Consider the following 27,370-nt stretch of genomic DNA (forward strand, 5'->3'; position numbering starts at 1 on the left):
AACCCACCTGGAGTCACAGATCTGGGGGTCCACACTGCTGGCCCAAGCCTTAGCTGGACACAAGGTGCCAACCCCTTGAGTGGCCAGCTGCTCTGAGCCCTTGCCCTGGTTTCCGGCCCTCTCTAGCTGACCTCTGAGACTCAGGTGCCAAACGGGAGCCCAGTGTTCTCGGATGTCTGTGTTCACTCTCCCAACAAACCGTTGTGAAGTGTTTGCTCTACGCTGCCCCCTCCCCACACACCCACCTCTCCATTTCCCAAACTCCACCCCAAGGCACCCTGGGTCCCGGCTCCTGAAGAGCCCTTTGCTTCCTTCAGACTAAGCTTTGTCCCCTCTCTGCGTCTGTTTCTTGGCATCGGGGGCGGGCGGGTCTCAGTTTCTGAGCCTTTCTCCTCACTGTCTACGAAGTCCCAAAATGTCCATGGAGAAGGACAGACTCATGCTAAAAAGTGGGTGAACCCCAAAAAGTCCTGCTGAGTGAGAACAGCCAGACACAGCAGCCCACATGTTGTATGGTCCCCATGTACGTGAAATGTCCAGAACCAGCAAATTCAAAGAGACAGAAAGATGAGTGGTTGCCAGGGGCTGGGAGATGGGGTTTGGGGAGTAACTGCTAATGGGGACGAGTGTCCGTTTGGGGTGATGAGAATGTTCTGGGACTGGACAGAGGAGATGGTTGCAGAACACTGTGAAAGTTCTAAATGTCACTGAATTGTAGATTTTAAAATGGTTTATTTTAGGTTATGTGATTTTCACCTTAAAGAAAAATGTTCCTGGAGCACAAGGGGACTGAGGAGAACGGCGGGAGTCTCTCCCGGAAGAGCATCTGGGTACCGGGACCCAGGTGGGCTGGGAGGAAGCCCAGTCTCAGAGGCTCCCTGTCCCTGCAGGCAGCTGAGCTAGGCAGGGTCAGGCGCCCAGGAGGCCATGAGGTCAGAGACATGGGAACAAAGAGGCAGTGTCCCAGGCCTGGCACAGTGGGGACGGGGACCCCGTGACCCCGCACAGAGCAGCCTTCACTGGCAATAGGGCCCAGGCCAGGCCAGGGGGTGGAGTGGGCTGCAGGACGGATGTGTGAGACCTGGGGGAGGGGTAGAGACAGAGAGAGACAGAGACAGAGACAGACAGATTGGTAGAAACATAAAGAAAGATGGAACAGACAGAGATGGGGCCAAATCCTTGGTCTCCTCTCGAAGATCCTGACACCCCTACCCCAGGAGACACCATCTCTGTGTCCCATTTCACAGATGGAGAGACTGAGCCCTGAGGTGCCCAGACCCCTCGAGTCCCCAGCTGCACATGAAGAGATGGATTCAGACAGAGTCTCCCCCTTTCCCCTCAGTGAGGGTGAGCTTTGCATCTTCGGGAGCAAGCCTCATGCCCCAGGGCTGGCCCCCCACCAAGGCTGGCCCGTCCAGGCTTCAGCTACACCATCTGCAAAATAGACTGTTGTGAAACGCTAAAGGAGGGCCAGGCTCCTGGCGGGTAATGCCCACCAGACAGCTGGCATAATGAATCGTTCTTTGGGGGGGCCCCAGCAGCCTCTGCTCTTGTTGCAGCTCTTTCCCAGCCCCCCAAAGTCACCGGACTTTCCAGAGCAGCCCCTGGAAGACATTGAGGGAGGGAGAGGAGCAGAGGAAGGGACAGAGCTGGACACAGGTGCCCACAGCTCCTTGGCGGCAGGGGTGGGTGCAGGGAGTGGCAGAGGCTGGGGCACGTCCCAAGGGAGAGTCGGGAGAGATGCCCAGAGAAGGGGGCTCTTGAACTCGGTTTATAGAAAAAGCATTCCTGGCAGAGGGCACAGCAGAAGCCAAGTTCAGGGACATGCTTTGGGGAATATCAAAATGAACACGGCAATCTGTGGCTCCACAGGAGAGATGCAGGTGGTAAGGCAGATGAGGACCTCAAGTGCCAGGCTGAAGGGCTGGACTTTCTCCTAAGGGGACTGGGGAGCCATAGCAGGTGTGTGAGCACGACACCAGCCACAGGTGAGGTGGTGTTTCTACCCTTATCAAAGTCGGGATCTGAAGCTTGCCCCAAGGTTCACTGCACTTCACCTTCCCCGTGCCAAATCTGCACACCCACCTCCCCTGGTCTGCTTGCCCCCTCCGCCAGGAAGCCCTCAGGGTGCCCTTATGGGTCCCTCCCTGCTGCCCCAGAAATACAGCCAGGATATGCTTCTAGGGCTGCCCCACTTTAAGATACCTCCTCGCTAGCTGCAGGGAGGGTGAGACAGGAAGGACTGGGTTAAAAGGGGCCCGGGAAATGGAAATCGTGATGGGAGGGACCACAGAATTTCCCCACCCGCTCGGTTTCCGTTTTCTTCCAGGGTGAGTGACATGCAGCCCAAGGAGGGCTGAGCTTCTCTCCATGTGGCCACGAGACCCTAATGCCTCCAGAGGGCATCTAAGGAGAATGCTGAAGGATAAATAGGAGTTTGCAAGGAGAAAATCTTAGTTTACAAACACATTTGTGGTTTCTCATTCACCAATAAGATTAGTTTTCATTCATTCAACCAGAACTTTCTGATGCCTCCAGGGATCATTTAAGGATGTTTTAAAGAATACCCAAAGGGGTGAGCCTGGATGGCTCAGTCGTTAACCATCTGCCTTCGACTCAGGTCGTGATCCCAGAGTCCTGGGATCGAGCCCAGCATTGAGCCCCCCACCAAGCCTTCCGTCAAGCCCCCCATCAGCTTCTCTGCTCAGCAAAGAGCCTGCTTCTCCCTCTCCCTCTGCCTGCTGCTCCCTCTACGTGTGCTTGCTTGCTCTCTGTCAAATGAATAAATAAAATCTTTAACAAGGAAGAAAAAAAGAGGGAGTGTCTGGGTGGCTCAGTTGGTTGAGCATCTGACTCCTGATTTCAGTTCCATATAGTAATCTTGGGGTCGTGGGATCAAGCCCTGCATACAGCTCTGCCCTGGGCATGGAGACTTCTTGTCCCTCTCCCTCTGCTCCTCCCACTGCTCTCTTTCTTTCTTTCTTTCTCTCTCTCTCTCAGATAAATAAATAAATGAAATCTGGGTGGCTCAGTCGTTAAGCGTCTGCCTTCAGCTCAGGTCATGATCCAAGGTCCTGGGATCGAGCCCTGCATCGGGCTCTCTGCTCAGCAGGAAGCCTGCTTCTCTCTCTCCCACTCCCCCTGCTTGTGTTTCCTCTCTCACTGTGTCTCTCACTGTCAAATAAATGAAATCTTAAAAAAACCAACACAGAAGGTTATCAAGAAAATAAACTCTCGTGTTCATTCAACAATCACACTCCCCAATGCCCTCTAGAGACATATGAAGAGGGTTTTGATGGATGTGTAGATGTTCACAGGAAAAAATTTATTCATTCAATAAGTGTTCTCTGATGCTTCTCAAAGAAAACTTGAAGTGGGTTTTGAAGGATGCATAGGTGTTCACCACGGGAAAATTTCACTCATTGATTCATGTGTTCAGTCAGTCAGTGAGTCAGATGTCCCTTGTAGCCCATTGAAGGGACATCTTGGAAGTTCTTGTGTAAGTTCTTGTCATCTTGGAAGTTCTATGTATTCTCCAGATGGAGCAGGGGCATTTGATACAGCCCTGATGGCCCCTCCAGCAGGTCCCAATGTACCTGGTCCAACCACCTCTGGTTCAGGGATCCTGTCTTTCTCCGGGATTCCAGACCAAGTCCCCAAGGAAGACTGATTGGCTGAGCTTGAATTACCTTTCTTCCATGAGCTAATCACAGTGGCTGAAGTGGGTGTGCCTGGGTGGCTCAATCGGTTAAGCGTCTGCCTTCAGCTCAGGTCATGATCCCAGGGTCCTGGGATAGAGCCCTGAGTCAGGCTCCCTGTTCAGCAGGACGTCTGCTTCTCCCTCTTCCTCTGCCCACACCCCACCCCGACTCATGCTCTCTCTCCCAAATAAATAAATAAATGTTTCTCCCTCTCCCTGTGCCGCCCCGTAGTGCGTGCTCTCTCTCTCAAATAAATAAATAAAATATTAAAAAAGAAAAAAAAAACATAAAGGCCTTATCTCCAAATGCAGCCACATTCTAAAGTACAAACTGTAAGGATTTCAACATACAAGTTTTGGAAAGACACTACTCAGCCCGTGACAGTGACTGCTTTGGACTGCCTGTAACAGTCTGGCAGTTTCTGGAAAAGCTGAAATAGAGAATTACCATATGAGCCAGGGATTCTCCTCCTAAGGGTAAAAACCCAAAAGCATTGAAAGCAGATGTCCACACAATAACTTGTGCATAAATGTTCAGAGCAAAACAATTCACAATAACCAAAAGGTGGGAAAACTCCAATGTCTATTAACAGATGAATGAGGAAACAAAATGTGGTCCATCCACACAACAGAATACTATTTAGCCAAAAAAAGGAAGGAGGCACTGATCCAAGCTATGATACAGATGAACCTTGAAAAAGTACTGCGTATGCCTGGGTGGCTCAGTGGGTTAAGCCTCTGCCTTTGGCTCAGGTCATGGTCTCGGGGTCCTGGGATCAAGCCCCGCATCAGGCTCTCTGCTCAGTGGGGGAGCCTGCTTCTCCCACTCTCTCTGCCTGCCTCTCTGCTTACTTGTGATCTCTCTCTCTGTCAAATAAATAAATAAAATCTTAAAAATGTAATGAGCAAAAGAAGCCAGACACACAAGGCCATGTGTTGTGTGGGTCCATATATATGAAATGTCTAGAACAGGCAAATCCATAGAGAGAGAAAGCAGACTGGTGGTTGCCAGGGGCTGGGGAAGGAGGACGGGGACTGCTCCTGGGTCAAGGTTTTCTTTTAGGGTTGATGTAATATTCTGGGGTTAGATAGTGGTGATGATTACACAACTCTGAGAATATGCTAAAAAACACTTTAAAAAGCTGTATTTAGAAAAATAAAAAATTGGGGCACCTGCGTGGCTCAGTTGTCAAGCGTCTGCCTTTGGCTCAGGGCATGATCCCAGAGTTCTGGGATCAAGCCCCGCATCGGGCTCCCTGCTTAGTGGGAAGCCTGCTTCTCCCTCTCCCACTCCTCCTGCTTGTGTTCCCTCTCTCACTGTCTCTCTCTGTCAAGTAAATAAATAAAATCTTTTAAAAAAAATTTACAAAGAGTGTATTTTACGGTGTGTGAATTATATGTCAATTTTAACATGTGCATAAGAAAAACAAGTGCTGTCAGGGATTTTTCTGTGTGTGTGTTTTTTTTTTAATGTATTTTTATGTGCTCAATCTGACCACTGTGATTCGGTAGGAGCCTATAGAATGTCAAAGGCAAGTAGACCCTCCCTAGGGTCTCCTTCAGCCTGAGAAGATACTGTTAATGCCCAGGTCCAACAGTGGAGTAGCCAAGGGAACCTGAAGCTGCAGAGACCAGAGAATGGGAGTCCCAGTGAAAGAGAGAACACGGATATCATCTTGGGACTTTGGGATTTTCCCTGCCTCAGTTTCCCTTCTGCAAAGTGGAGCTGACCCAATTATCATCGGATAACTTGTGAAAGGTGGTCCTCAAGAGGCACTTAGCCGGGTGCCCAGTTGGCTCAGCAAAAGCAGCCATAACAGAAACTGGCAACAACAGTGGCTTCCTGTTCTTGTAAATAAAGTTTTATTGGGACTAAGGCAAGGATTAGGGTGAAAAAAAGAGAGGCAGGGTCACACACGGGCAGAGTTTGATACTGTCTTTATTTGAAATTGTGATAGTTCATCACGCCTCTTTTGCATTAGTTTAAATTCTTTAAACTATCTTCTTACAATCTTGGGTATCTTAATTACTGATGTTTGTGGGCCCTCTTAAATTTTGAATGGAACTGGGTGCTTCATTCACCTCACCCTAGAACCAGCCCTGCTGTGTGCCCTAGGCATATTAACTAACTTCTAGGAGCCTCAGTTTCTCCATCTGCAAAATGGGGACGATAACGTTCCCTTACTTCTGGGAGGATTCTTTGAAAAAAAAAAAATGTTTTCTTCTTGGCTGGTGGGTAGGGTGGGGCCTGAAAGGCGGTCCGGCCATCCGATGGAGGCGGGGCTCTGCCAGGAGGGTTCCGAGGGAGGGGCGGGGCCAGGCCCATCAGCTGACCGGCTTGACCAATGGCGCGGGGTGGCGGGGCTTGGCAGGTTGGGGCGGGGCCGGGGGCGGGCCGGGCGGTGCGGACTAGCGGGCCATGGACGAACCGAGCCTCCTGCGGCGCCGAGGGCTCCAGGTGAGGCGCCTGCGTGGGCGGGCGGAGGGCAAGGCAGAGTAGACCTGGACTGCGTGCCAGGGGCGGAGCTTCGATATCCGGAGAAACTGAGGCGGAAGGCGGGACGTGCGCTCCGGTCTTTCCTTCTGCCCACCCGCTTCTCAAAGTGCTTTTTGCCTGGTGGGAAGGGGCTATACCCCGTTTGACATATGGGGAAACTGAGGCTCCAAGCGCTAGCGTGGGAAAAAGGGGCTGAAGGCTGCGCCCCTTACCACCAGCTGCTCTAATAATAATATGAGCAACAGCAGCCTTTGAGCGCTCACCATATGTTCATCCTTGAATTAATCTTTTTACTAGTGATATATTAATATTAATTAATGTGTATTATTACCTGCCTCTTGGTTTCGCTGCGCCACCGCGCCCCAGCCTCAGATCACCCCTAAGGTGAGCTCGGGAGGTTGGAGCTGTCCAGGCGCCCATTTGTCAGATAAGGAAAGTCAGGCTCGAGTCTGGAAAAGTCACAAACTCGAGGTGGCCCAACAGGGCTTCAATCCGGCGGCTTTAACTAGCTCTCTCGTGCACAGGGCACTGCCAACTGGCTGCGGCGGTGGGGAGTGGGGAGGAGAAGGAGGGCGGGAGCCACGTTTGCTTCTCCGGACCTCAGTTTCCCCATTTGCTGTAAGGGCTCTACTTTTCTGACCTCTAGCCCTGGGTTTGTGTTTGGGAGGCTCAGTTACCAGGAGGTAACAACATGGGTGTCAGAATTCGAACCCACGCAGGGGGCCCTGTGACCCCGGTGGGCAACGTCTTTGACCTTTCTGGACAAAGGTGCAAAGGGAATTGAGGCGATTTAGCCAATTCCCCCTGGGGCCTTAGACCACACCCTTAACAAGCTCCCAGGTTGCTGGTCGGGAATCTGAGACGCCTCATTTGCACAACAAACATTTATTGAGTGCCTGCTGTGTGCCCGGCAGTGGAGAGGCGACGGGGTGCTGACCCTCTAAAACCGCTCTTCGGGATCTCCCAGCCTGCTGGGGGAAACAATGAGCTGCAGCGGCCCCAAGGAGGGGTCAGCTCCATCGTGGGACGCTCGGGCACACTTGGAGAAGGCGCCTGAACCGAGCGTGGCTGGGTGGCCTCGGAGCGGAGGAAGCAGCCGCGGGTGGGGGGGCAGGTGGGGGTGGGTGTATGGGGAAATAGAAGCGTCTGAGCGAAGCTAAAACCTAGAAAGGACGGGGTGGGCGGCTGGTCAGGGAGGGAAGGGCCAGAGCTGCGGACAGAAACACCCCCACTCCCGCTCGGCGTTGGGGGTTGGGGGCTGAAAGACTAAAGTCCGAGGCCAGAGGCAGGAGTGAGGGGCCTGGGCCTAGAGGAGGGGGCGGTGAGCAGTGGGGTGTTGTGGGGGGACAGGCCCCGCCCGGAGCCCCAGTTAGACTCAAGCCCCGCCCGCGGTCTCTTAAAATAGAGAAACTGCCATCGGGTAGGCGAATGGGGGCGCTGCTGACGTCAGGAAGTGGGGGCCTGTTCCATGGGGGGACATCCGTACCCTGATGGCGAGCCCCATGCTACAAAAGGGGAAACTGAGGCTTTGAGAAGCGTAGCCACTGTTCAGGTGTCACAGCATGTAGGTGACAGAGTCAGGATTTGAACCCAGGCAGGTTTGGCTCCCCCTCCAGACCAGCTCTGCACTAGCAGTCCTTCCCCATGGAGGCAGAGGAACACGTAGGGACACCCCCAAATGGGTGCCGGAATTCTGGGCCCAGAAGCATGTAACTCTGTGTGTTGTATGGGAAAACTAGAAGCCATTTCTTAGCTCCAGAGCTGTGGATGTCAGAGGGGAACCATCTGCTTCAGGGCTTCCAGCGCTGATTTGGAAGAGGTTAGACTTTCCCCCTAGGGTGACTGGGAACTACGGAAAGTGCTACCGGGGCTTTAAAGGACTCCTCTGGAGCTGGTGGAGGTCAAAGAGGTGGCCGGAAGCCAGGGAGGGGCCTGGAGTGAACGACCCAATAGGAGACAAAATTAAGGGGAAAAAAAAAAATATATATATATATATATACATATATATATCTATATTTTTTAAGATTTTATTTGTTCATTTGGCAAAGAGGGAACACAAGTAGGCAGAGTGGGAGGCAGAGGGGGAGGGAGAAGCAGGCTCTAGGCTGAGCAGAGAGCCCAACGTGGGGCTCCATCTCAGGACCCTAAGATCACAACCCGAGCCAAAAGCAGACGCTTAACCGACTGAGCCACGCGAAAATATATTTAATAATCAAATTAAATTTATTAAATTTAATTAAATAAATAAAATCTTAAAAAAAAAAAAGAGGGGCACCTGGGTGGCTCAGTCAGTTAAGCGTCAGCCATCAGCTCAGGTCATGATCTCAGGGTCCTGGGATCAAGCCCCCAAATCGGGCTCCCTGCTGGGTGGGGAGCCTATTTCTCCCTCTCCCACTTCCCCTGCTTGTGTTCTCTCTCTCTCGCTGTCTCTCTGTCAAATAAATAAATAAAATCTTTAAATTTATTTATTTATTTATTTATTTATTTTAGAGCGAGAAAGAGAGAGCATGAGTGGGGGAGGAGCACAGAGAGGGTCAAACAGACTCCACGCTGGAATGGGATGCAGGGCTCCACCCCATTGCCCAGAAATCCTGACCTGAGCCGAAATCAAGAGTCAGACACTCAACCCACCGAGCCACCCAGGTGCCCCAGACAATGAAAATAATTTAAAAAGAATAATATTAGTATAAATAACGGCTCACATCAAAAGAAATGAAATCTTTCCATTTGCGACGACGTGGATGGAACTAGAGGGTATCATGCTTAGCGAAATAAGTCAATCGGAGAAAGACAACTATCATATGATCTCCCTGATATGAGGAAGTGGAGATGCAACATGGGGGGTTCGGGACGTAGGAAAAGAAAAAATGAAAGAAGATAGGATCGGGAGGGAGACAAACCATAGAAGACTCAATCTCAAAAAACAGACTGAGGGTTGCTGGGGGAAGGGGGGTCAGGAGAGGGTGGTGGGGATATGGTCATTGGGGAGGGTATGTGCTATGGTAGGTGCTGTGAAATGTGTAAACCTGGCGATTCACAGACCTGTACCCCTGGGGATAAAAATACATTATATGTTCATAAAAAATTTTAAAAATTAATTTTAAAAATGTAAATAACGGCTCACATGAACAGGCACCTATAAATGCTAAACACTGACGGTACATTTAATTCTCCTAACATCGCAAGAGATCAGTGCTATTATTTGCCTCCTTTTTCAGAAGCGGAAACTGAGGATCAGAGAGGGAGAGTAAGAGATTTGGAATTCTAGCCAGTCTGGCTCCTGTGGGTACAAAGATGTTGAGGATCTCAGTTTGGGCGATTAAGGTATACAGTCCCTTAACTGGAGCTTCGTTAATGGGCCCAGGAGCACCACCTCCCGGCCAATCAGGGGGCAGCCTACTGGTCAGAGCCAATCAGATACTCTGGAGGCTGACTTGCTAAAGGTCAGAAAGTCAATTCATAAAAGCTTTAGGAAGCCGCGGGGAGGACTCGGGTCAGTTGCTAACTGAGCAGTCCAGGCAGTGGCTCTGGGCACACTGGCCAGTCTGGTTGTGCCAGTGTAGGCCGCGCAGCTGGCTGTGCGCTGGGAGGTGGTGAACAGGACCTGGTCTTGCCCTCCGACCACCAGTTTGCGTTCGGTCAAGGCAGGAGCTGGCATCTGGGCCTTCCGGGTTTGGCTTCGGCTCCCTCTTCTGTGCGGTGATTTTAGGGGCCAGTTCGTGGAAGCCGTTATTGCTACAAATGCTATTCTTATTATTTTATCATTATTTTTTATCATCTCCCACTTGGCCCTTTGCTTCACAAAGGTCAGAATTTTTTTTTTTTTTTAAGTTTTATTTATTTATTTATTTGGCAGAGAGATACAGAGAGCCCAAGTAGAGCGGCAGGGAGAGGGAGAAGCAGGCTCTCTGCTGAGCTGGCAGCCAGAGGCGGAGCTCGATCCCAGGACGCTGGGATCACGACCTGAGCTGAAGACAGAGGCTTAACCAGTTAACTGAGCCACCCAGGCGCCCCAGGACAGAATTTTAAAACCCTAGGTGCCTAAATCCAGGCGTCGGGGAGGTGGCCAGAGCTGGTATCTGTACTTTGTCTCTCTCGCAGCTGTTGGAGGGCTTCCCTGAAAGGCCCAGCCTTTCTCCTTGTGGCCCATTTCCACTTACTCTGTTCCTCCCCAAAGCCCTCAGGCTGGTGCTATGTGGTCCCTGCTGACTTCTCTCCCTTCACTGCAGCTGCCAACTTTCTCATGGGGCTTGGTGCCAGGCGGGCTGAGTCCCACCTCCACCCTACAGTTTCCCACTAGCCTGACAGCCCCTCCAAGGAAGCCTCTTGGCTCCCTCCAGCCCCACCTCCAACCCTTCTCTCCCTCTGGGTCCCCCCTGTTGCCTCCAGTATGGGGGTGTCCATGTCCTGCTCTGTCTTCTTCAGATTGAGGGTTCCTCAGGGTGGAGCTGAGGCTTCTGGCTGGAAGGCAGCATTGCCCAGCCCAGCCAAGAACACAAGAGGATGCCGTAAATATTATCTTTAAAGGGCAGCTTTAAGGGATCGGAGCCCCCACCTACCCTGTCTACTGGGGAGTCACTCCTTGGGGAACAGCCTGCAAAGAGGGGGCTGAAGGCGGAAGCAGATGGCTCTGGGAGCAGAGGGTCCGGGGGCGGTGCCAGGAGAGTTCCATGTGGTCCTAGCTTTCCACGGAGCCTTTGCAGGGGGCTGCGGACCTTCCCTCGCTTCTCTCTGCCACTTCACATCTTTTTGTATTTTGGAAGCGAATTAAAATATGTGGTTCAATTGGTGGTTTTAATTAATCTCACGAAATCACTGTCTTGGTTCTGATTTATCAAAACCTCCCCTGGTGCCAAGCCCTTGGCTTGCTACTCGATTCCTTCCAGGACCTTGTGTCACCAGGAGGCTTTCCAAATGAAGAAACTGAGGCACAGAGGTGTGAGATTGCTTGGAGGGGGTCACACAGCTCAGATGATGGGGAGCTTGCCAGAACTCAGGACTGCTGGGCTTTGGAAGGAAATGGTTGGGATGGGGGGAGGGTGCAGCTAGCAGCCCTGGGCTCAGACCCAGCTCCTCACTCTTTCACAGGTTAGAGGAGAAGGGTAAGCTGACATAAGATCCCAAAACAATTGGAGGGGGCCGAAGGAGGTCTTATGATGGTGGTGGTGGTGGTGGTGGTTCTGGGACTATGATCAGTTGCCCTGAATGATACTGAGCTCCCGGTCCCGAGAGGTATTCATTCATTCAGGCAGACAGAAACATCTCAGGATGACAGGTTAGCCTCTTCCCGTCTTGCATGGCTCGGTTTTGTTTTGTGGGCTCAAGGTAGTTGGGGTCAGCCCTTAGGGTGACACCCCAATCCTGTGGACCCACCCCTTCCCTAGCTGGGGGACCCAGCCAGCCTCTCCCAGCTGAGTCCTGCGCGGGGCAGCTTCCGGCCCTCTGGAATTGGCTGCGGAGGCTGATGACGTCAGTGGTTGCCATGGTGAACGCCCCGCTCTGGATGTGGGCAGCCCAGAGCCCACCTGGGTAAAAATAGTCATGTGTCCTCTACGCGACCGCCCTGGTGTGTGTGTGTGTGTATGTGTGTGTTTGTTGGTGGTGGGGACGGGGAGTGGGGGGAGGAGGGATGTCCAGAGACCCGGATTCCCCACCTTCTCCCTGCCAAGAGACATGGGCGGCAGGCTTCCCTCTGCGCCTCAGTTTCCCAGCCTGTGAAATGGCCCTGCTCCTGGTCTGTAGTAGGCGGCTCGGTAAATGTAAAATGTATCAGGTATTATAACAGTCCGCCTAGGCCCTGGCTGAGCTCAACAATAGCACAGTGACACACAACAGCAACAGTAATACTAACTGATCCTTATTACCCTGGACCCCTCCTGATGTTACCTCCACATTATAGATGGGAAAATCAAAGCACAGATAGTACAAGTTACTTGCTCAAGGTCCCACAGCCAGGAAGGAACAGATAATAAGTAGATCCTGACTCAGGTCTGAGTATCCACAGATTCTAAACTGGTGCTATGTGACCTTTTGAGAATTTAAAAACCTTCTTGGGTGAGCCACATTTGAGGATGGATTCAGGTCACCGTGGACCCCAAGTTCGGGCTTTTTGCCCTGGTGAGGACACCCAGGGTTGATTCAAGTCAGCTTGTTGAGCTCTAAAAGGGTCTTCAATAGGGAGTCACAGATCAGGGTCTCCACCCTCCAGTGGCTCCCAGGACACAAATCTGCATAGGTAAGGGGGGAAGGGCTTTCAGATCTGGCAGGGGGCAGGGTGAAGATGAGTCAAGGATTTCCCTTTCTGGGGCATCTGGGTGCCTCAGTCATTAAGCATCTGCCTTCGGCTCAGATCATGATCCCAGGGTCCCGGGATCGAGCCCCAAAGCATTGGACTCCCTGCTCAGCGGGGAACCTGCTTCTCCCTCTCCCACTCCCCTTGCTTGTATTCCCTCTCTCACTGTCTCTCTCTGTCAAATAAATAAAATCTTAAAAAAAAAAAAAAAAGAATCTCCCATTCCTCAGCAGATCATTAGTATTTAGCCACTATTGGCATACTTCTTTATAAATATAACTAATTTGTTATTTAAAGTTATGAAGCTGTTTTTGGTGCAGGTAGGGTATGAGCTGGGCAGGGAAGTGACTGGGAGTCTGGGAGGGCTTCCGGGAGAAAGGGATGCCTGAGCTGAGGAAGGATGTGCAATTAACTAGCACCAAAGGAGAGGGAAGGCCATCCTGGCAGAAGACACAGCAGGTGCAAAGGCTCTGAGGCAGGGCAGAGCCCAGCATGTGGGACAGTAGAAAGGAGACATTGGCTGGAGTTGGGTGATGAAGGGGCCAACGGGGTGCGGGTGGGGGGCTGGGAGGAGGGCCAGGGATGTGAAGGCCTTGCCACCTCAGGAATGACTCTTGTTTCCTCTCATTTCAGAAGGAGCTGAGCCTGCCACGCCGGGGACGTGGGTGAGTTCATCTAAGGCCAGTGGGCTGGGCCCTGTGGTCCTGGATACAGATTTTTTTCAGCAGCAGCCTCTAAACTGTGAATATATTTAATAATTATAACAAAGCTTCTCACTTTGATCCTTTCCCCTGGCGTTTACAAAATGTTTCAGAAGTGCTTTACTTGGTGGTCACAAACTGGGAGGCCCAGGCCAGTTTGCAATTTAGGAAACAGTTGACAAGTGCAGCAGGATTTACCACTGACACAAGGACATCCAGCCTGGAAAAGGGAAAATTGTCTCAAACCTAGAGTCCAAACTATAGAATTCCAGCCAAGTATCCCAGAACCAGCTTGCATGCCTCCCGTGATGGGGTGCTTACTCTCAGGAAACACAGGTAGAAAAGTGTATGCTTCAGGGTCTCATTAGCGTTTGTTTGTAGTTTGGCATTTTTGGATCCCAAAAGCTCACAGAACATTTTGGTCCGTGCCTTTGCCAGTGTATGGATGGGAAACCAAAGCCCAAGACAGGGAGGGGTTTGCCTTGTGCTGGTGGTCCGGAAGTGTGTAAGTGCAAGACACCCCCTCTTTGGGGGCTGTGTTGGCCTGAGGGGTGGGAATTCTCTTGCCTCGCAGTGAAATCACCCACTTAACAAACTTTTTTTGAGTGCCTACTGTGCGTCAGGCCCTGTCAGGCAAGGGGGACCCAGAGATGGGGTCCAATGCTGAACCCTGACCATGAGCTCATACTCTCTTGGGGAGAATGATGGTGAAGTGATACTATGCAGGGGAAAAATTAAACAGAGATAGACAGAGGGGCTAGGGGACAGCTTTAGCCCTGAAGATATGGGGCCTCTTGAAGGAGGTGACATTTGAGCCTAGATCTGGAAAAGGAGGCAGAGGCAAGGGGGAAAATTTGAGGGGAATGGCCTTCCAGCTAGAGGGAATAGCATGGGCAAAGGTCCTGGGGTGCAAACCAACTTGACATTGGAAGAACACCGTGGAAACAGGGGTAGCTGGAGTGAAGACAGCACAGGGGAGGTGGAGGGTGAGGAGAAGGGGGAGGTCCTGGGGGTTGGGTGAGAGTTTGAAATCTGATGGTGGGGATGGGGTCAAACTGGCCCCCAAGCCCAGACCATCTGTTCTTGTTCGGCTGGGGATAGTGCAGCTGGTGGGGAGGAGCCTGAGGGGCCCAGTAGGGGCAGGGCTCCAACATTGACCAGAAGGCGGGCACTATTTCTGGCCTTTGCCCAGTTAGGGGGCGGGGTAGTGGGCAGGAAAAAGTCAGAACCATAGAGGGCAAAGTCCTGGGCTACTGGGGCAGGACCAGGACAAAGACTCCCTGAGGGTTGTCTACTCTGCTACCTGCCCTGTTCCTGACTGGGTCCAAGTGGGGTGTCAAGGGGGCCATAGCCAGACACAACCCCGGACTCTTGGGATCTGCACTGGGCAAAAGGGAGGATGGGACTCGGGGAGCCATGCGTCGTTGTGTAGGGACGGCTCCGCGAAAGAGGGGCCCGCGGGACTGAATTCGGATGTGGGTGAGGGGGACGACGCTCCTGACGAAAGGGAACCCGGTGAAGCAAAGGCCTGGAGGCGTGGCCCCGGCCCCTGGTAACCGCGGGGATGCTGAGACCGCCAGGAGGGGCCCCTAATGCTGTGCTGAGCTGCTGGGGATGGGGAACAGGGTCAAGACGCTCTCAGATCCCGGGTGCGAGTGACAACCCCCCCGCCCCCCGCCAACCCCCGGAGGGTGGGGCAGGGCGAGGGCAGAGACCCGGCCGTAGCCGGGAAGGGGCGGGGCCAGACGATGGAGCAATATTGCCAATCTGGGAGACAGTGACCGCCCTTCCTTTCCGGTGGCGCAGCCTGGGGGCTGGAGACCTGGCAGCCTTGGCGTCGCTCTCCGGGAGGGGGTGGCACCCGCGACTCCAGCCTCCCGCAACCCGACTTTTCCTGCTGGGCTGGGCCTGCGCGCAGGTGCGGGTCTCCGAGCCCCGCCCCGAGGAGGAAAGAGCCCGCCCCCGGCGCCCCCAGCGGCCCAGCCTCCGCGCCGCGTCGGTAGCGCCGGCCAGGCGTGCTGTCCCCACGTCCGCGTCTGTGGGTCTGTCCGATCGCACGGTGATCGGGGTTCAGGGGGCCACAAAGGTGGTTTTGGCACCCGGCCACGTAGACGCAGCCCCGGCCTCGGCATGAAGTCTCGCAGAGACAAGCTGCACATCCCGGCGCTGACCCTTGAGTGAGTGCTTGTCGGAGAAGGGGGGAAATAGGGTGGCGGGGAGAGAAGCAGACAGATAACCACCCTTACCCGTGTGTCTCAATTTAAGTCGCCCAGAGTCGCACCGCCGCCTCCGGGGAGCCCTCCGGGGTCATCAGTCAGGCCCCGCCTTCGCGGCCTGCCAGAGACCCAGAATCCCGGGCCTTGGGGCCCCTTCTCCCTAAGGGAACTGAAGTCCCTGTCCATCTCCGGATTTGGCCACACGCAGGGGCCACCACCAGGTTCACCGTCCCCGGCCTCTTTCTTTGCAGTCTGTCTCCGAGCAGCCAGAGCCCATCTTTGCTGAGCCCCAGCAGCCCCTGCAGCCCCTGCAGCCCCTCGCTGGGCCTGCACCCCTGGAGGTAAGTGACAGCGTATCGGGGCGGGGCTCGGACATTGCCCTGGCACCCCCAGAGCCTCAGAAGCAGCCTAGACCCTCCTCACCAAGGTACTGTGGGCTGGTGACATTGCCTCTCTGGGCCTCAGTTTACCCCTCCATAAAATGAAAGTTCTATCCACACTAGGACCTTGATGGGAAATTCCATTTTCAGCCCTAGCCAACAGGTCCTCCATCTGACAGGTGGCTAAGGTGAGGCCAGAACTTGAGTTCTTGCCCAAGGACATCCTGAGACAGGTGTTGGATTCCCACCCTGACCGCTACTGAATCAGCCTTGCCTTCCAGGCTAGGACCTCAGGGACCCTCCCCACACCCAGGTCAGCTGGTCGGAAGGCTCCTCCCTCAGAGTTTGTAGACACACACACACACACACACACATGCGCACATGCACACACACACCGACCCAAGGCTGAGAGTTCACCATGACGGCCCCATGCACTGAACCAGATAACGTGGTGTCAGGAGAGAATGAGCCTGACTGGGGCCAGCTCTACCAAATGCCTTCTGTTTCCTCCCCCAGGAGGGAGGAAAGGTGCCCCGGGAGAGAGGTGCCCTTCCTGACCCCATTTCTCAGCTGGAGAAGCTGAGGCTCAGAGAGGAGACACCAGTTCTCCTCATTTAGTACATCTGGAGACTCAGCATCAGGGCCAGCTTGGCTGCCCAAGTCTGTTGAGGGTCTGAGCCACCCTCTGTGACTGGGGCATCTCAGGGTCCCCCCCACCCCCCGCCCGGTACAGGAGGGAATATAAGGGTTATCACGGGCTCTTCGCACAGCTTGGGAAAAGTTCAGGGAGGTGACAGATGTGTGAGTCAGTGATGTCTAGAATTCGAGGGCCCATCAATCATTTATACCTTAGGGTGAATGAGCTGCTTAGATTCTTTCCACAGACCTTTAATGGGGAGAAGAGAGAACAATTTGGAGCCCACACTGGGTGCTGGGTAACAGACAGTTAACATTAAGTAGGCGTCTACTGCATGCCAAGTGCTAAGTGCATAGATGTGAACAGGACTGAAATAGCCCCTCCTTCAAGGGGCTCTTAGCTCTAGGGAGGTGGTCAGTAAAGGAGTGAGTGGACAAACAGGATACATTCGGATAGTGACCTCTTGGGGGAGGTGGTGTTTTACTTTATTTTATTTAAGATTTTATTTATTTATTTATTTATTTGACAGAGGGCACGAGCAGGGGGAGTGGGAGAGGGAGAAGCAGACTCCCCACTAAGCAGGGAGCCTAATGTGGGGCTCGATCGCAGGACCCTGGGATTGTGACCTGAGCAGATGGCAGATGCTTAACCACCTGAGTCACCCAGGCACCCCAGGGAGGTGGGTTTTAGTCAAGACCTAGGCAGAGCCAGGGGCAGGGGGGCACCAGACAATGGGAACTGCACATGCAAAGGTCCTGAGGCAGGGCCAAGGTTTTTGTGGGGGTTTTTTGAAGACTTTATTTATTTGAGAGAGAGAGATAGTGACAGAGAGCATGAATGGGGAGGAGAGGGAGAAGCAGGCTCCCCGCCGAGCAGGGAACCCAATGTGGGGCTCGAACCCAGGACCACGACCTGAGCCGAAGGCAGATACTAACCAGCTGAGCCACCCAGGCGCCCCAGGACCAAGATTTTTAAAGCCTCTGTGGATGTTTTGGGGGAAGAGCGTCTGCTGGGGCATGTGACAGTAATGGAGGTGGCAGTCAGGGAGGTGGCTAGGACAGTGTCTGGGTGGGAGATGGTGGGGGCTGGACCAGGTGGGGGTGTCCTGTGGGAGGCAGGGACTGCTGTACCCCTATTTAGGAGAGGAGGAAACTCAGGATTTAAGAGTGTGTTGTCCAGGGCCACCCTGGGAGAGAATGTCAGGCCAAATATGACCCTGACTCTTTGGTCTTTACTACCTCCTTTGGCCTCTACCCCAGGTGAGGACCAGAGCAAGGGAGGAACCTGTTGTGAACCGCTGAGCCAGTTTTACCAGGAGCAAATGGAGGCAGTGTTTGGGGTTCTGAGCAGAAAAATCTCCTCACCCACCACCAGAGGGCAGCAGAACCACATCACTTGGGGCCAGGAAAGGAAATGGGTCCCTACCTCCCCTGCCCCAAGCACCCTAGGAATAAGCCCACATTTGTTCCCTCAGCTTCTGAGGCCCCATCAGTCTGGCCCCTGCAACCCCCACCTCCTCCCCGTCTATCTCCCCATCTGGCTCACCGTACCCTAGCCATGAGACTTCCTGGGCTGCCAGAACACAAGCTGGTCCAACCTCAGGTCATGTGCTGCTTTGTCTGCCCAGAGCTCCATTTCCTCCATTTCTTCATTTCTTCATTTGTCAAATCTCTATCAAGCCCCCATATAGGAAGCTTTTCCAAACCACAGCCCCCCCATTCAGGGTCTCCCAAGCCCCGATTATGTCCATTACACCTGTCCCTTTCCCTCATGGACACTGCATTATAGGTGTGATTTCCATGTTTTCTTGTGTGATTATTGGGTTGTTTTTCTTACCCAGAGGCTTGGGAGTCCCTTGAGGACCAGACCTGGATCTGTCCTCTATCCTAGGGCACGGCTTGGTCTATAGCTGATGCTCAGTTTAATGCTTGTGGCATGGACACATGGGAAGCAGGTAGCGCTCTGCTTGTAGTGTGGTGGTGGTGGGTGGGAGGAAAGCTGTGAGTCTGGTCCTTTCCAACAGGGTCATAGCAAAAGGTATTGTCAGAAGACTGTTCCCTCTGGGGCCTTGAGTGCCAAAGACAGGAAGATTTTGCATTTTTCTCTCCAAGGTACTAAGAACCGCACAGCATCCGTGACTGGGAGGGGTGTGGACAGGGCATAGGCAGGTGGGAAGGGCGGTCAGGTGGGAAGAGTTGGGGGTAGGGGTCTGTATGCTCCCTGTGGCTTTGCCATTTACGCAGTCACGAGTACAAGCAGAGGGAGGCAGATCCTGAGTCGCAGACAGTGTTAGGATCTGAGCCCTTGGAGACGAATTCACCCAGAAGTGTGGTATGGCTGTAAAAGCAATGAGGAGCCATGGAGAATGTGTGAGTTGGGGAGGGACGGGATCTGCTGGGCAGCGAGCCGGCGCCAGAGATCAGCCGCTTGGTCAGGCTTTCATGGGAGACCTTTGCCGTGGCCACGGGCACTCTGGATTGTCAGCTGCTTCCCTGTTCTGCAGAGGAGGAAACTGAGGCCAGATGGCCGTGGGAGAAGTGGCTGCTGGGGATGCCAGAGCAGTGGGCGTAATGGGGCGCATGTAGATGGTGCGGGGTGTGGCCACAGCTGGGATTAAGCAGGGTAGTTCCTTTCCTAACTGCGCAGCATTGTCCCTGGCACACGTGGCAGGGAGGGTTCGTGGGCATAGCATGTCAGCAGAGGGTGACGCGAGACCATGACCCCGTCCCTACTTGGGTCCCCAGATCTATGGGAATTTGCATTTCCCATGAGCAGGAGGCTCTGTCCCTGGCCCATGGCCCAGATGGGACACCTAAGGGTCAGAAGTGACTGCTTCCATCCTCCCTTCCACATCTGGCCCTTCAGCAGGGCCCATCCATTGGCCACAAAACAATTCCAGAATCTCCCCCACTTTTCTCCATAGCGTCCCCCTGGTCCAGGCCTCAGTGTCTCCCATCACAGACTCTCACTGGCCTAATGCCATCTGCATTCCTGTCCCTGATAGCTCCTGTTCCACATGGCAGACATGGGAGGGCAGTGACAGTTCAGATCGTGCCCCTCCCCTGCCCACACACCCTTCATGGCACCCCTTTGATTCTACTGTTCAGCTGCAGTCCTCTTACAATGCACAAGGCTTACATGGTAAGCTCTGCTGGCATCCTTCCCTCAGTCCTGTCTCAGGACATTTGCCCAAGCTGTGCCCTCTGCCTGGAACACTGTTTCCATGACTGGCTCCTCTTCCTTCTCAATGTCTCTACTGGCTTTAGTGTCATCTTCTCACAGAGGCCTCCAGGCTAAAGTCATCCTTTGCCATTGTTACCTCTGTTCCTTTCTTTCCTTGACTTCAGCATTCGAAACTACCTTGATCATTTCATTGTTTCCCGTTTACTCTCTGCCTCCCCCTCCAGACTTGGGGCCTCTTGAGGGCATGGTCTTCAGGGTTCAGCACAGGGTCAGGCACACAGTAGGTACTCAATAAATGTTGAGTGAGTGAATGACCAGTTATGGGTGTTTGAGACCCAGGCTTGGGGGACCTGGAGATGGAGAGCATTCTGGGGGACACACCCAAGAGATACCTGAGAGTGACACTGGCCGGGAATACAGGGTGGGGAGTCTCTTGGGAGACCTGAGAAGCAAAACTGGTGGCAAGAGGGTTGGGAGAGTTAGGGTTACATATCAGGCAAGGGTGCCTTTCTGTGCCTTCCCTTCTCAGATGTGGGGTCTGGGCTTCAATGTCAGGCCCCTTGGGTTAGTTCCCAAATGTGTCCTGTGGCCTGTGAAGGGGCCGCTCTTAAGGTGACACCGTCCCTGTCTTCTTGGGACTGTCACGAGCAGAAGCATTAATTCTGCCTAATGCCTACTGTGTGAGACAGTCCTATTCCCATGGTGAGCATGTACCATACTCCCAGCATTTTCTGTTCTTCTGATTCGATTCCATTTTCATGAGGGGACATTTGTAGATGGAGAAGCAGAGGCGTGGAAGTTAGCCTGATGCTAACATTGAGCAAACATGTATCAGGCACCGTGGGTGCCACCTTGCATCTAATTCGTGTAATCATCCCGTTGACCCGGTTCCCCTCCCATTTTACAATCGAGAAGACAGGCGTGAGTGAGGCGGTACCTATTAGGTGTCCTCTGAGTCCTGACTGTAGCCAGGTTGATGGCCTTTCCATCACATAGACAGGCAGAGCATGTCAGATGCCCTGACTCGATTAATCATGCCCTTTCTGCCAGTCCAGTGCTGGGAGATGCTGGGACCCCCAGGAGCCGAAGCCTGGGGAAGACAGAGCCAGACACAAGAAAAGGCTCCCTGGGAGAGGGACGCTAGATTTTGCCAGGCAGGAAGGACATTCCGAGAACTGAAGCCAGCGTGGGCGCGGTAGCATGAGCCAGGCCAGGCCATTGGAGAGTTCTCAAGTGCCACACTCGGAAGAGGTTAGCGCGGGGGAGTGGGGGGAAAGAGAGAGAGGGAAAAAAGGACGTGAACAGATTTACATTTCGAGGAAAGGGGCCAAGTTCCAGGGCCTAACCTACTAGGCGCCAACGCCCCGCCCCCGCTGCTCGCAGCCCTGGCAACGCCCCGCCCCTCCGCCCGCGGCCCTGGCAACGCCCAGCCCACTAGCCTGCACGCGGGTCCGCCAGCCTCGCTTCCGCGTCGCTCGCCCCGCCCCGCAAGGCCCCGCCCCCGCAGGGCCCCGCCCCCGCGCTCGCCTGGGCGGGGTTCCCGGCCGCGCTGCGGGGCGCGCGCTTCCTCCTCGCCCCCTACCCAAGCCCCGCGGCGCGCACCCTCTGCCCCGCTCCGCGGGGCTCCCGGGGCCAATCCGGCCGCGGAGGTTCGCGCCCCGCCGCCGCCGGCTGCGCCCCCGCGCCTCCCGGGTCTCCGACGGCGGCGGCGGCACAAAGAGAAGCAGCATGTCCGATCCCAGCTACTGGACGGCGGTGGCTGCGCCAGGCCACCGGAGCCGCCTTGCCAAGGGCGCGCTGCTGCAGCGCTCCAAGAGGTAGGGGCACCGTGCGGGCAAAGGCTCGGCGGCCGGCCAAGCAAACACGAGTTGCCAGAAGTATATCCCGGCAGCGTGGCGAGGGCCGCTGTGTGTGCGACAGTAGGGGGAAGGGGGAGGACGCTTTGGGATCAGGGTATTCGCTAGGGGCCCAGACACCCTCCTTTCGCCCCTCGTTACCCGGAGTTGGATGTCTGCCTGCCGGGGTCGCAGTTAGGGTGTGGGACCCAGCTAGGATTCAAACCCGGGTCTTTAGGCCTGGGCAGAACTGGGGAGGATCTTCTTGGAAAAACTGAAGCTCGTCTGTCCCTGGGGCCCCCGTCAGCGGAAATATTGTTTCAGAGGCAGATATTTGCCGCACGAGGCTGGTGTGCAGGTGGTGTGGCAGGAGCTGGTAAACCGGGTAAAATACTGGGTTTAACCACAGCAAAGCCTCGCCTGTTTTGGAGTCTCCGTTTTCCTTTCTGAAAAGCAAAGGCCAAGTAAGGGCTGTGGGCTTTACAGGACTTGGCTTCAAATTACAGCTCTGCTGTTCCCTGGCTGTGTGACCTCAGGCAGTTCCTTAATGTCTCTGTTTTCTGGTCTTTCACTGGTGCTGGGTTGGGGCATTCCTAGAGGGGAGCACAGGCAAAGGCCGGGCAGGGACGGCAGCTGCTAAAGGACCTGGAGTACTAGGGTAAGGACTTAGACCCTTTTCCCAGGTCCTGTGGAGTGACAGAGGACTTAGGGGCACCTCAGGGATCAGGTGCAGGCAGCTGGCCTCAGGCCAGTGTTTTCTGCAATATTTTCACTCTGTGTTGTCCCACGTGGGGGTTTATTGAATGGCCAGGCAGCCTCTCAGGGTCGTGGGTCTTCTCCAGGGAGGGCTGAGCGAGTGGACACTGGACAGATGTTCGGCAAGTGAACAAATGATGCCCAGGTTCCCCTTGAGACATCAAATATGGCTGTGTTTTTAAGAAGGCCCCGCCTGAGCACAAGAGGGAGGTGGGGCAAGTGTTTTTCCCAAAGGCTGCCGCTGGTGTCAAATGCTGTAGCATGGGGCTGAGGACCCAGATGAGGGCTGGGAGAGGATGTGGCACCGGCGGCTATATGGGTGGGGGGCTGGGTGTTGGCAGGAAGTTTTGCAGGAACCTGTGGGTTTCACTTTTGCTTCTGCACATCAGACTACAGGCAGTTCCCTGCGGCTGTTGACATCTGTGGCCTCAGTTTCCTAGGCTGGGAAATGGGTGCAGGTGGTCTCTCCCACCTCTGGGGCTGTTGGGATGGGCCGCTGGTGACTGAATTCACTGGGGAGGCTTTGCCTGGCCTCCCGCTGCATGTCCCAGGCCCTGCAGGACTTGTGGGGAGAGAGACAACACCACCCGTACCCACTGCCGTCTACCCAGTGCTGGGCCCAGACCTGAACACTGTGTATCTACTTCATCAAATCTTCCTGATACCTTGCAAGGTATACAGATTGGGAAACTGAGCCTCAGAAGGGCAGCTGCTCTTGGAGCCTCCCTGCCTGTCTTGATGCCTCAGTCAGTGGCTGACCATGCCGTCCCATGCCTTAACCTGCACTGTGCCTTCTGCCTGGGACACCATTCCTGGCCCCGTGAGGCCCTGAGGTTTCATCTCTCCCTCCCTGAGCCACTGAGCTGCGTTGGCGGCTGGGAGTCTGTGGGCTGATGCACTTACAGAGCCGTTGCTGGGCGACTGCACCGGGGAGGGAGGGGAGATGATGTTGCTCTCAATTTCCCTCTGCCAGGGCGGGGGCTGGGGCCCGGGCACAGGTGGGTGAGGCTGGGCCAGGGTGGGAGTGGCTTGGGCTGGGGGTTTCTGGAAGAAGGGAATTGGGATGGAGGGAGGGATACGCGTGGACAAAAGTTAAGAAGGATGGCACCTTCTGCAAGGTGCTGACTTGAGGGTTTTTAAGGGTCAGATTGGCCTTTTGGGGAGGTCCGGGTGAGGGGGGGTAGCCAAGACACTTGGAGCCATGGGCCTGGGAAAGGGTGCATGGGATGGAATGGACACCTGCCTCAGTTCCCCAGTGGGCTCCAGGGTCCTCTCTGCCATCTGCTTTATTTGCCAGTGCTCCTGGCAGCAGGCAGGGCATAGGCAAAGGTGTGGGGGTGGGATCATGAACACAGAAGCCCAAGAAGGCAAGCCAGGGGCTCCTGGCCGCGGGCAGGGTTCACCAGGAGCCCGGAAGTGCTCAATGCCACCACTGATAATAACCACGGTAATCTTAATAGGTAATATTTGTCAAAAAGAGCTACCCCAGGCCTCAAAGGTGGTGTGAGCAAGGGGCCATGCCGGCGTCCAGCTGGGGTCAGAGAGGCAGTGGTTGCGCCTAGTTTCCTCCCGTCCTGCCCCAAAGCTGGCCAGATGTGTTCTCCGGCCTGGGCATGCAGGTCTCTGTGCCCGGAGGCCTGGGCCAGCGCCTGACCCTGTCCCCTCATTTCCTGACAGCTGCCGCAGTGGGAACCGCAAAAGCCTGGTGGTAGGAACGCCCTCGCCGACCCTCTCCCGGCCCCTGTCTCCACTCTCCGTGCCCACAGGTGAGTGTGGGAGCAAGCATGCAGGGGCGGCGTCCTGTCTTTGCCCCCTCTGACTCATTGTCCCCCACCTCGTCCCCAGCAGGCAACAGCCCCCTGGACAGTCCTCGGAACTTCTCAGCGGCATCTGCTGTGAACTTCCCCTTTGCCCGAAGGTGAGTGGTCACTGGCTTTGAGGACTGGTGTCAGCACAGCTGGGGAGGGGACAGGCAGGAGCATGTGCTTGGTGGCTGGACCTGCCTCCTCATTCACTTTTTCCCCCTCCCCTATACCCTGCCCTGTGGTGGTCTCTCCCTCTGGCTTCTGCCCCTGGCAAACATGCACGGCCTTCTGCAGCCACATCCCACGCATGGAAAGGTAATTTCAGGGAGCCCTTGGGGAGGAGGAGGGCACACCTTCCAGTCTAAAAACCATTAACTCACTAAAAGCCACAAACTCACTTAATGAGAGTTGATGAAGGACCTGTTGGTAGCAGGCACTTAAATGTCACTCATTCACTCCATAACATTTACTCGGTATTTGCCACGTGCTGTACCCTATGCTGGGGGCCCAGGAAGGGGAGGCCAGACTCTGGCCCCTGAGGAGTCCTCAGTCTGGTGGGGTGGGGGGCTGACTAGTATGCGTCCCAGCAGCTGCAACTCAGAGAAGTCGGAGCTTTGATGGGGTATGCTTTGAGAGCTGGGTCAGGGAGGACTTCCTGGAGGAGGTGTCTGAAGGATGAGGAGAAAACACATAGCAGACTTGTTGACCTTGAATCTCTGTTCTCAGCCTTTTCAGAAGATTCTTCTTCCAACAGAGCCAGAATCTGCCAGCCATGGTATCTGTCTTTAGTCCCCGCACACCACGGGGGCCATGCCTTCCTTCTAACTCTTCTGGTTCTCCTCTCTAGGGCTGACGGCAGAAGATGGTCCCTTGCATCCCTCCCATCTTCTGGCTATGGAACCAACACACCCAGCTCCACCGTCTCGGTACCCACAGTCCCACCTTGGCCAGCAGACAGGCGGGTGCGAGGTGGGGCGGGACACGTCTTTGGTTTTTATCAAGGTGTTGGATAGTTGTCCAGTCAGCCAACATCCTGGCTGCCCCCTTTGTGCCCCATTCTGGGCAACATATGCGTCCCTGAAAAGACCCAGCCTCAGTCCCAAAGAGCCCCCAGTCTGGAGGACACAGACATCCTCATCCCGTGGGGTTAGTGCCCAGCCAGAGGGAGTCTTCGGGTTGCCTAGGGAGCAGGTGGGGAGGATTGCTGGAGGAGAGGGCATCGGAGCTGGGGTTTTGAGGGATGCATAGGAGCCAGGCAGGAGCATATTACCATCCAGTGACCAGCAGGCAGCCTAGGCCTTGATGGGTAATGCTGGGGTTCTTGCTTTGGCGCTGACTGTGAACTCGTGGTCCTGGTACCCCCTCCTGCCAGTCGAGCTCATCCTCCCGGGAGCGCCTCCACCAGCTTCCTTTCCAACCGACACCAGATGAACTATGCTTCCTGTCCAAGCATTTCCGCAGCTCAGAGAGCGTGGTTGATGAGGAGGGTGGCCACCGCTCACCCCACCTTCGCCCCCGTTCCCGCAGCCTCAGGTGGGTCTTCACCTAAGACTCCAGCCCCTCCGTGGGCTGGCTTTGGGGCCCACATTGTGACTCCTCCTCCATCTCTGCCCCCGACCCTGTCCAAGCTTGGCCTCTGATCCTCGACCCTCCCCTGAACTTGGTCTCTGGCCCCCCATCGCAAGCTGACTGTGTGTCGTCGTCCCCCCTCCCCCAGCCCGGGACGCACCACAGGGACCTTCGACAATGAGATCGTCATGATGAATCATGTATACCGGGAGCGGTTCCCGAAGGTGGGCAGTGCCGGTGCCTGCACCGGCCCTAACTCCCCTCTGTGTCCTTGTTCCTTCGTGGCACTCTGTCTTCCTGGCTCTGTCGCCCCCCTCTATCCCTTTCCTGCCTGTCCTTATCTCTCTGTCTCAAACCGCCCCTCCCACAACCTAGGCATATTGCTTCCTGTCCCACCCCCAATTCCCTGACCCGATCGCCACGTCTCTCTGCCCAACTGTCTCTCTTGCCCCCATCTGTGTGTTGCTCCCCAGCCCCATCCAATGACCAGGTTGCCCCGTCCACCCTGCCCAGGCCACGGCACAGATGGAAGGCCGTCTGCAGGAGTTTCTGGCGGCCTTTGCGCCCGGTGCCCGGCTGGCACTGGCCGATGGCGTCCTGGGCTTCATCCACCACCAGATCATTGAGCTGGCCCGCGACTGCCTGGCCAAGTCCGGAGAAGCGCTCGTTACCTCCCGTTACTTTCTGGAGATGCAGGAGAAGCTGGAGAGGCTGCTTCAAGATGTGCGTGGGCAGTGGGGGGAGTACAGGGGTTCAGGGGTCCCCAGGCCGGCCAGGGCCCGGGGCCTGCAGGTGACGTCATCACCCACCTGCCCCCCAGGCCCATGAGCGCTCAGACAGTGAGGAGGTCGGCTTCATTGTACAGCTTGTCCGGAAGCTGCTCATCATCATCTCGAGGCCGGCAAGGCTCCTGGAGTGCCTGGTGAGTGTCTGCACACGGCCAGGTGACAGTCCCACCGACGTACAGGAGACAGTGCCCGTGGGGGTGGAGGTTTGAGGGGCACCCAGGGTGCCTCCGGGCCGGGGTGGGCTTCTTTCCCCGGGGAAGGGTCAGGCGCTGAGACTCAGGGGAGAGCTGGGACCACCCCTCGGCTGCTCCAGACAGAGGGAACACCACGTGCGAAGGCCTGGGGGTGAGACCAAGCCCCTGCTGACCAGCCTCTCTGCACCTCCAGGAGTTTGACCCTGAGGAGTTTTATCACCTGCTGGAGGCTGCCGAGGGCCAGGCCCGAGAGGGCCAGGGCATCAAGACGGACCTGCCACAGTACATCATTGGGCAGCTGGGCCTGGCTAAGGACCCCCTCGAGGGTGAGCTGACAGGGGAGTGGTGTGGAAAGGGAAAACCCAAGGCAAGGCCGGAGCAGACCTGTGGTTCGAGCGCAGGCCCGTTGACTTCACAGCTGCCATATTGTCCTTTATCCCTCTGTGGCCCTGCCCTCAGCCACCTGCGGGGCCCACTATGGGGAAGTGCCTGGGGTTCCTTTGTCGGACAGCCACACGTCAGACCCCCTGACCTGCCAGGGCCTAGGAGTCTCAGTGTCTTCCAGTGCAAAGTTAAGATGAGCCAGGGAGCCACCATTAACAATAGCATTCCCATCATCCCGCAGACTCAAGAAATACTTCCCCAATGTCATCTGACGGTGGCCCAGGAGGTAGACTTGGAGTCAGACAGGGCGACCCATGGGCTGGACCAAGCTGGCCAGGAACTACCCCCACCCCCACCCCCCCAGATAGCTGAGGCAGGAGAACTGAGACTTGGTACTAGGGGAGCATTGAACTTGGACCTGGCCTGGTCCGGG

General features: G+C 55.2%; 1 protein-coding gene across 18 annotated transcripts in view; it reads left to right on the plus strand.

Moving 5' to 3' along the window:
• The first annotated feature begins 6,077 nt into the window (after window positions 1-6,077).
• Window positions 6,078-27,370, plus strand: part of MAST3 (microtubule associated serine/threonine kinase 3) — a 37,755-nt gene continuing 16,462 nt past the window's right edge. The window contains exons 1-12 of one of the 18 annotated variants that reach the window (XM_032867658.1): window positions 6,094-6,158; window positions 13,123-13,154; window positions 15,658-15,747; window positions 23,875-23,963; window positions 24,043-24,115; window positions 24,297-24,317; window positions 24,850-24,928; window positions 25,375-25,535; window positions 25,720-25,795; window positions 26,085-26,294; window positions 26,392-26,493; window positions 26,747-26,879. In XM_032867658.1, the coding sequence (XP_032723549.1) occupies window positions 6,120-6,158; window positions 13,123-13,154; window positions 15,658-15,747; window positions 23,875-23,963; window positions 24,043-24,115; window positions 24,297-24,317; window positions 24,850-24,928; window positions 25,375-25,535; window positions 25,720-25,795; window positions 26,085-26,294; window positions 26,392-26,493; window positions 26,747-26,879 (1,105 nt within the window). In that variant the 5' untranslated portion in view covers window positions 6,094-6,119. Of the gene's footprint in view, window positions 6,159-13,122; window positions 13,155-14,922; window positions 15,368-15,657; window positions 15,748-21,217; window positions 21,424-23,874; window positions 23,964-24,042; window positions 24,116-24,296; window positions 24,318-24,849; window positions 24,972-25,374; window positions 25,536-25,719; window positions 25,796-26,084; window positions 26,295-26,391; window positions 26,494-26,746; window positions 26,880-27,370 lie in introns of those variants that run through there. The other 17 variants (XM_032867659.1, XM_032867652.1, XM_032867653.1 and 14 more) reach the window with 17 other exon arrangements.

This window comes from Lontra canadensis, unplaced genomic scaffold (genome assembly GCF_010015895.1).
Source record: "Lontra canadensis isolate GAN:19392208 unplaced genomic scaffold, GSC_riverotter_1.0 scaffold35, whole genome shotgun sequence".
Lineage (NCBI taxonomy): Eukaryota > Metazoa > Chordata > Mammalia > Carnivora > Mustelidae > Lontra > Lontra canadensis.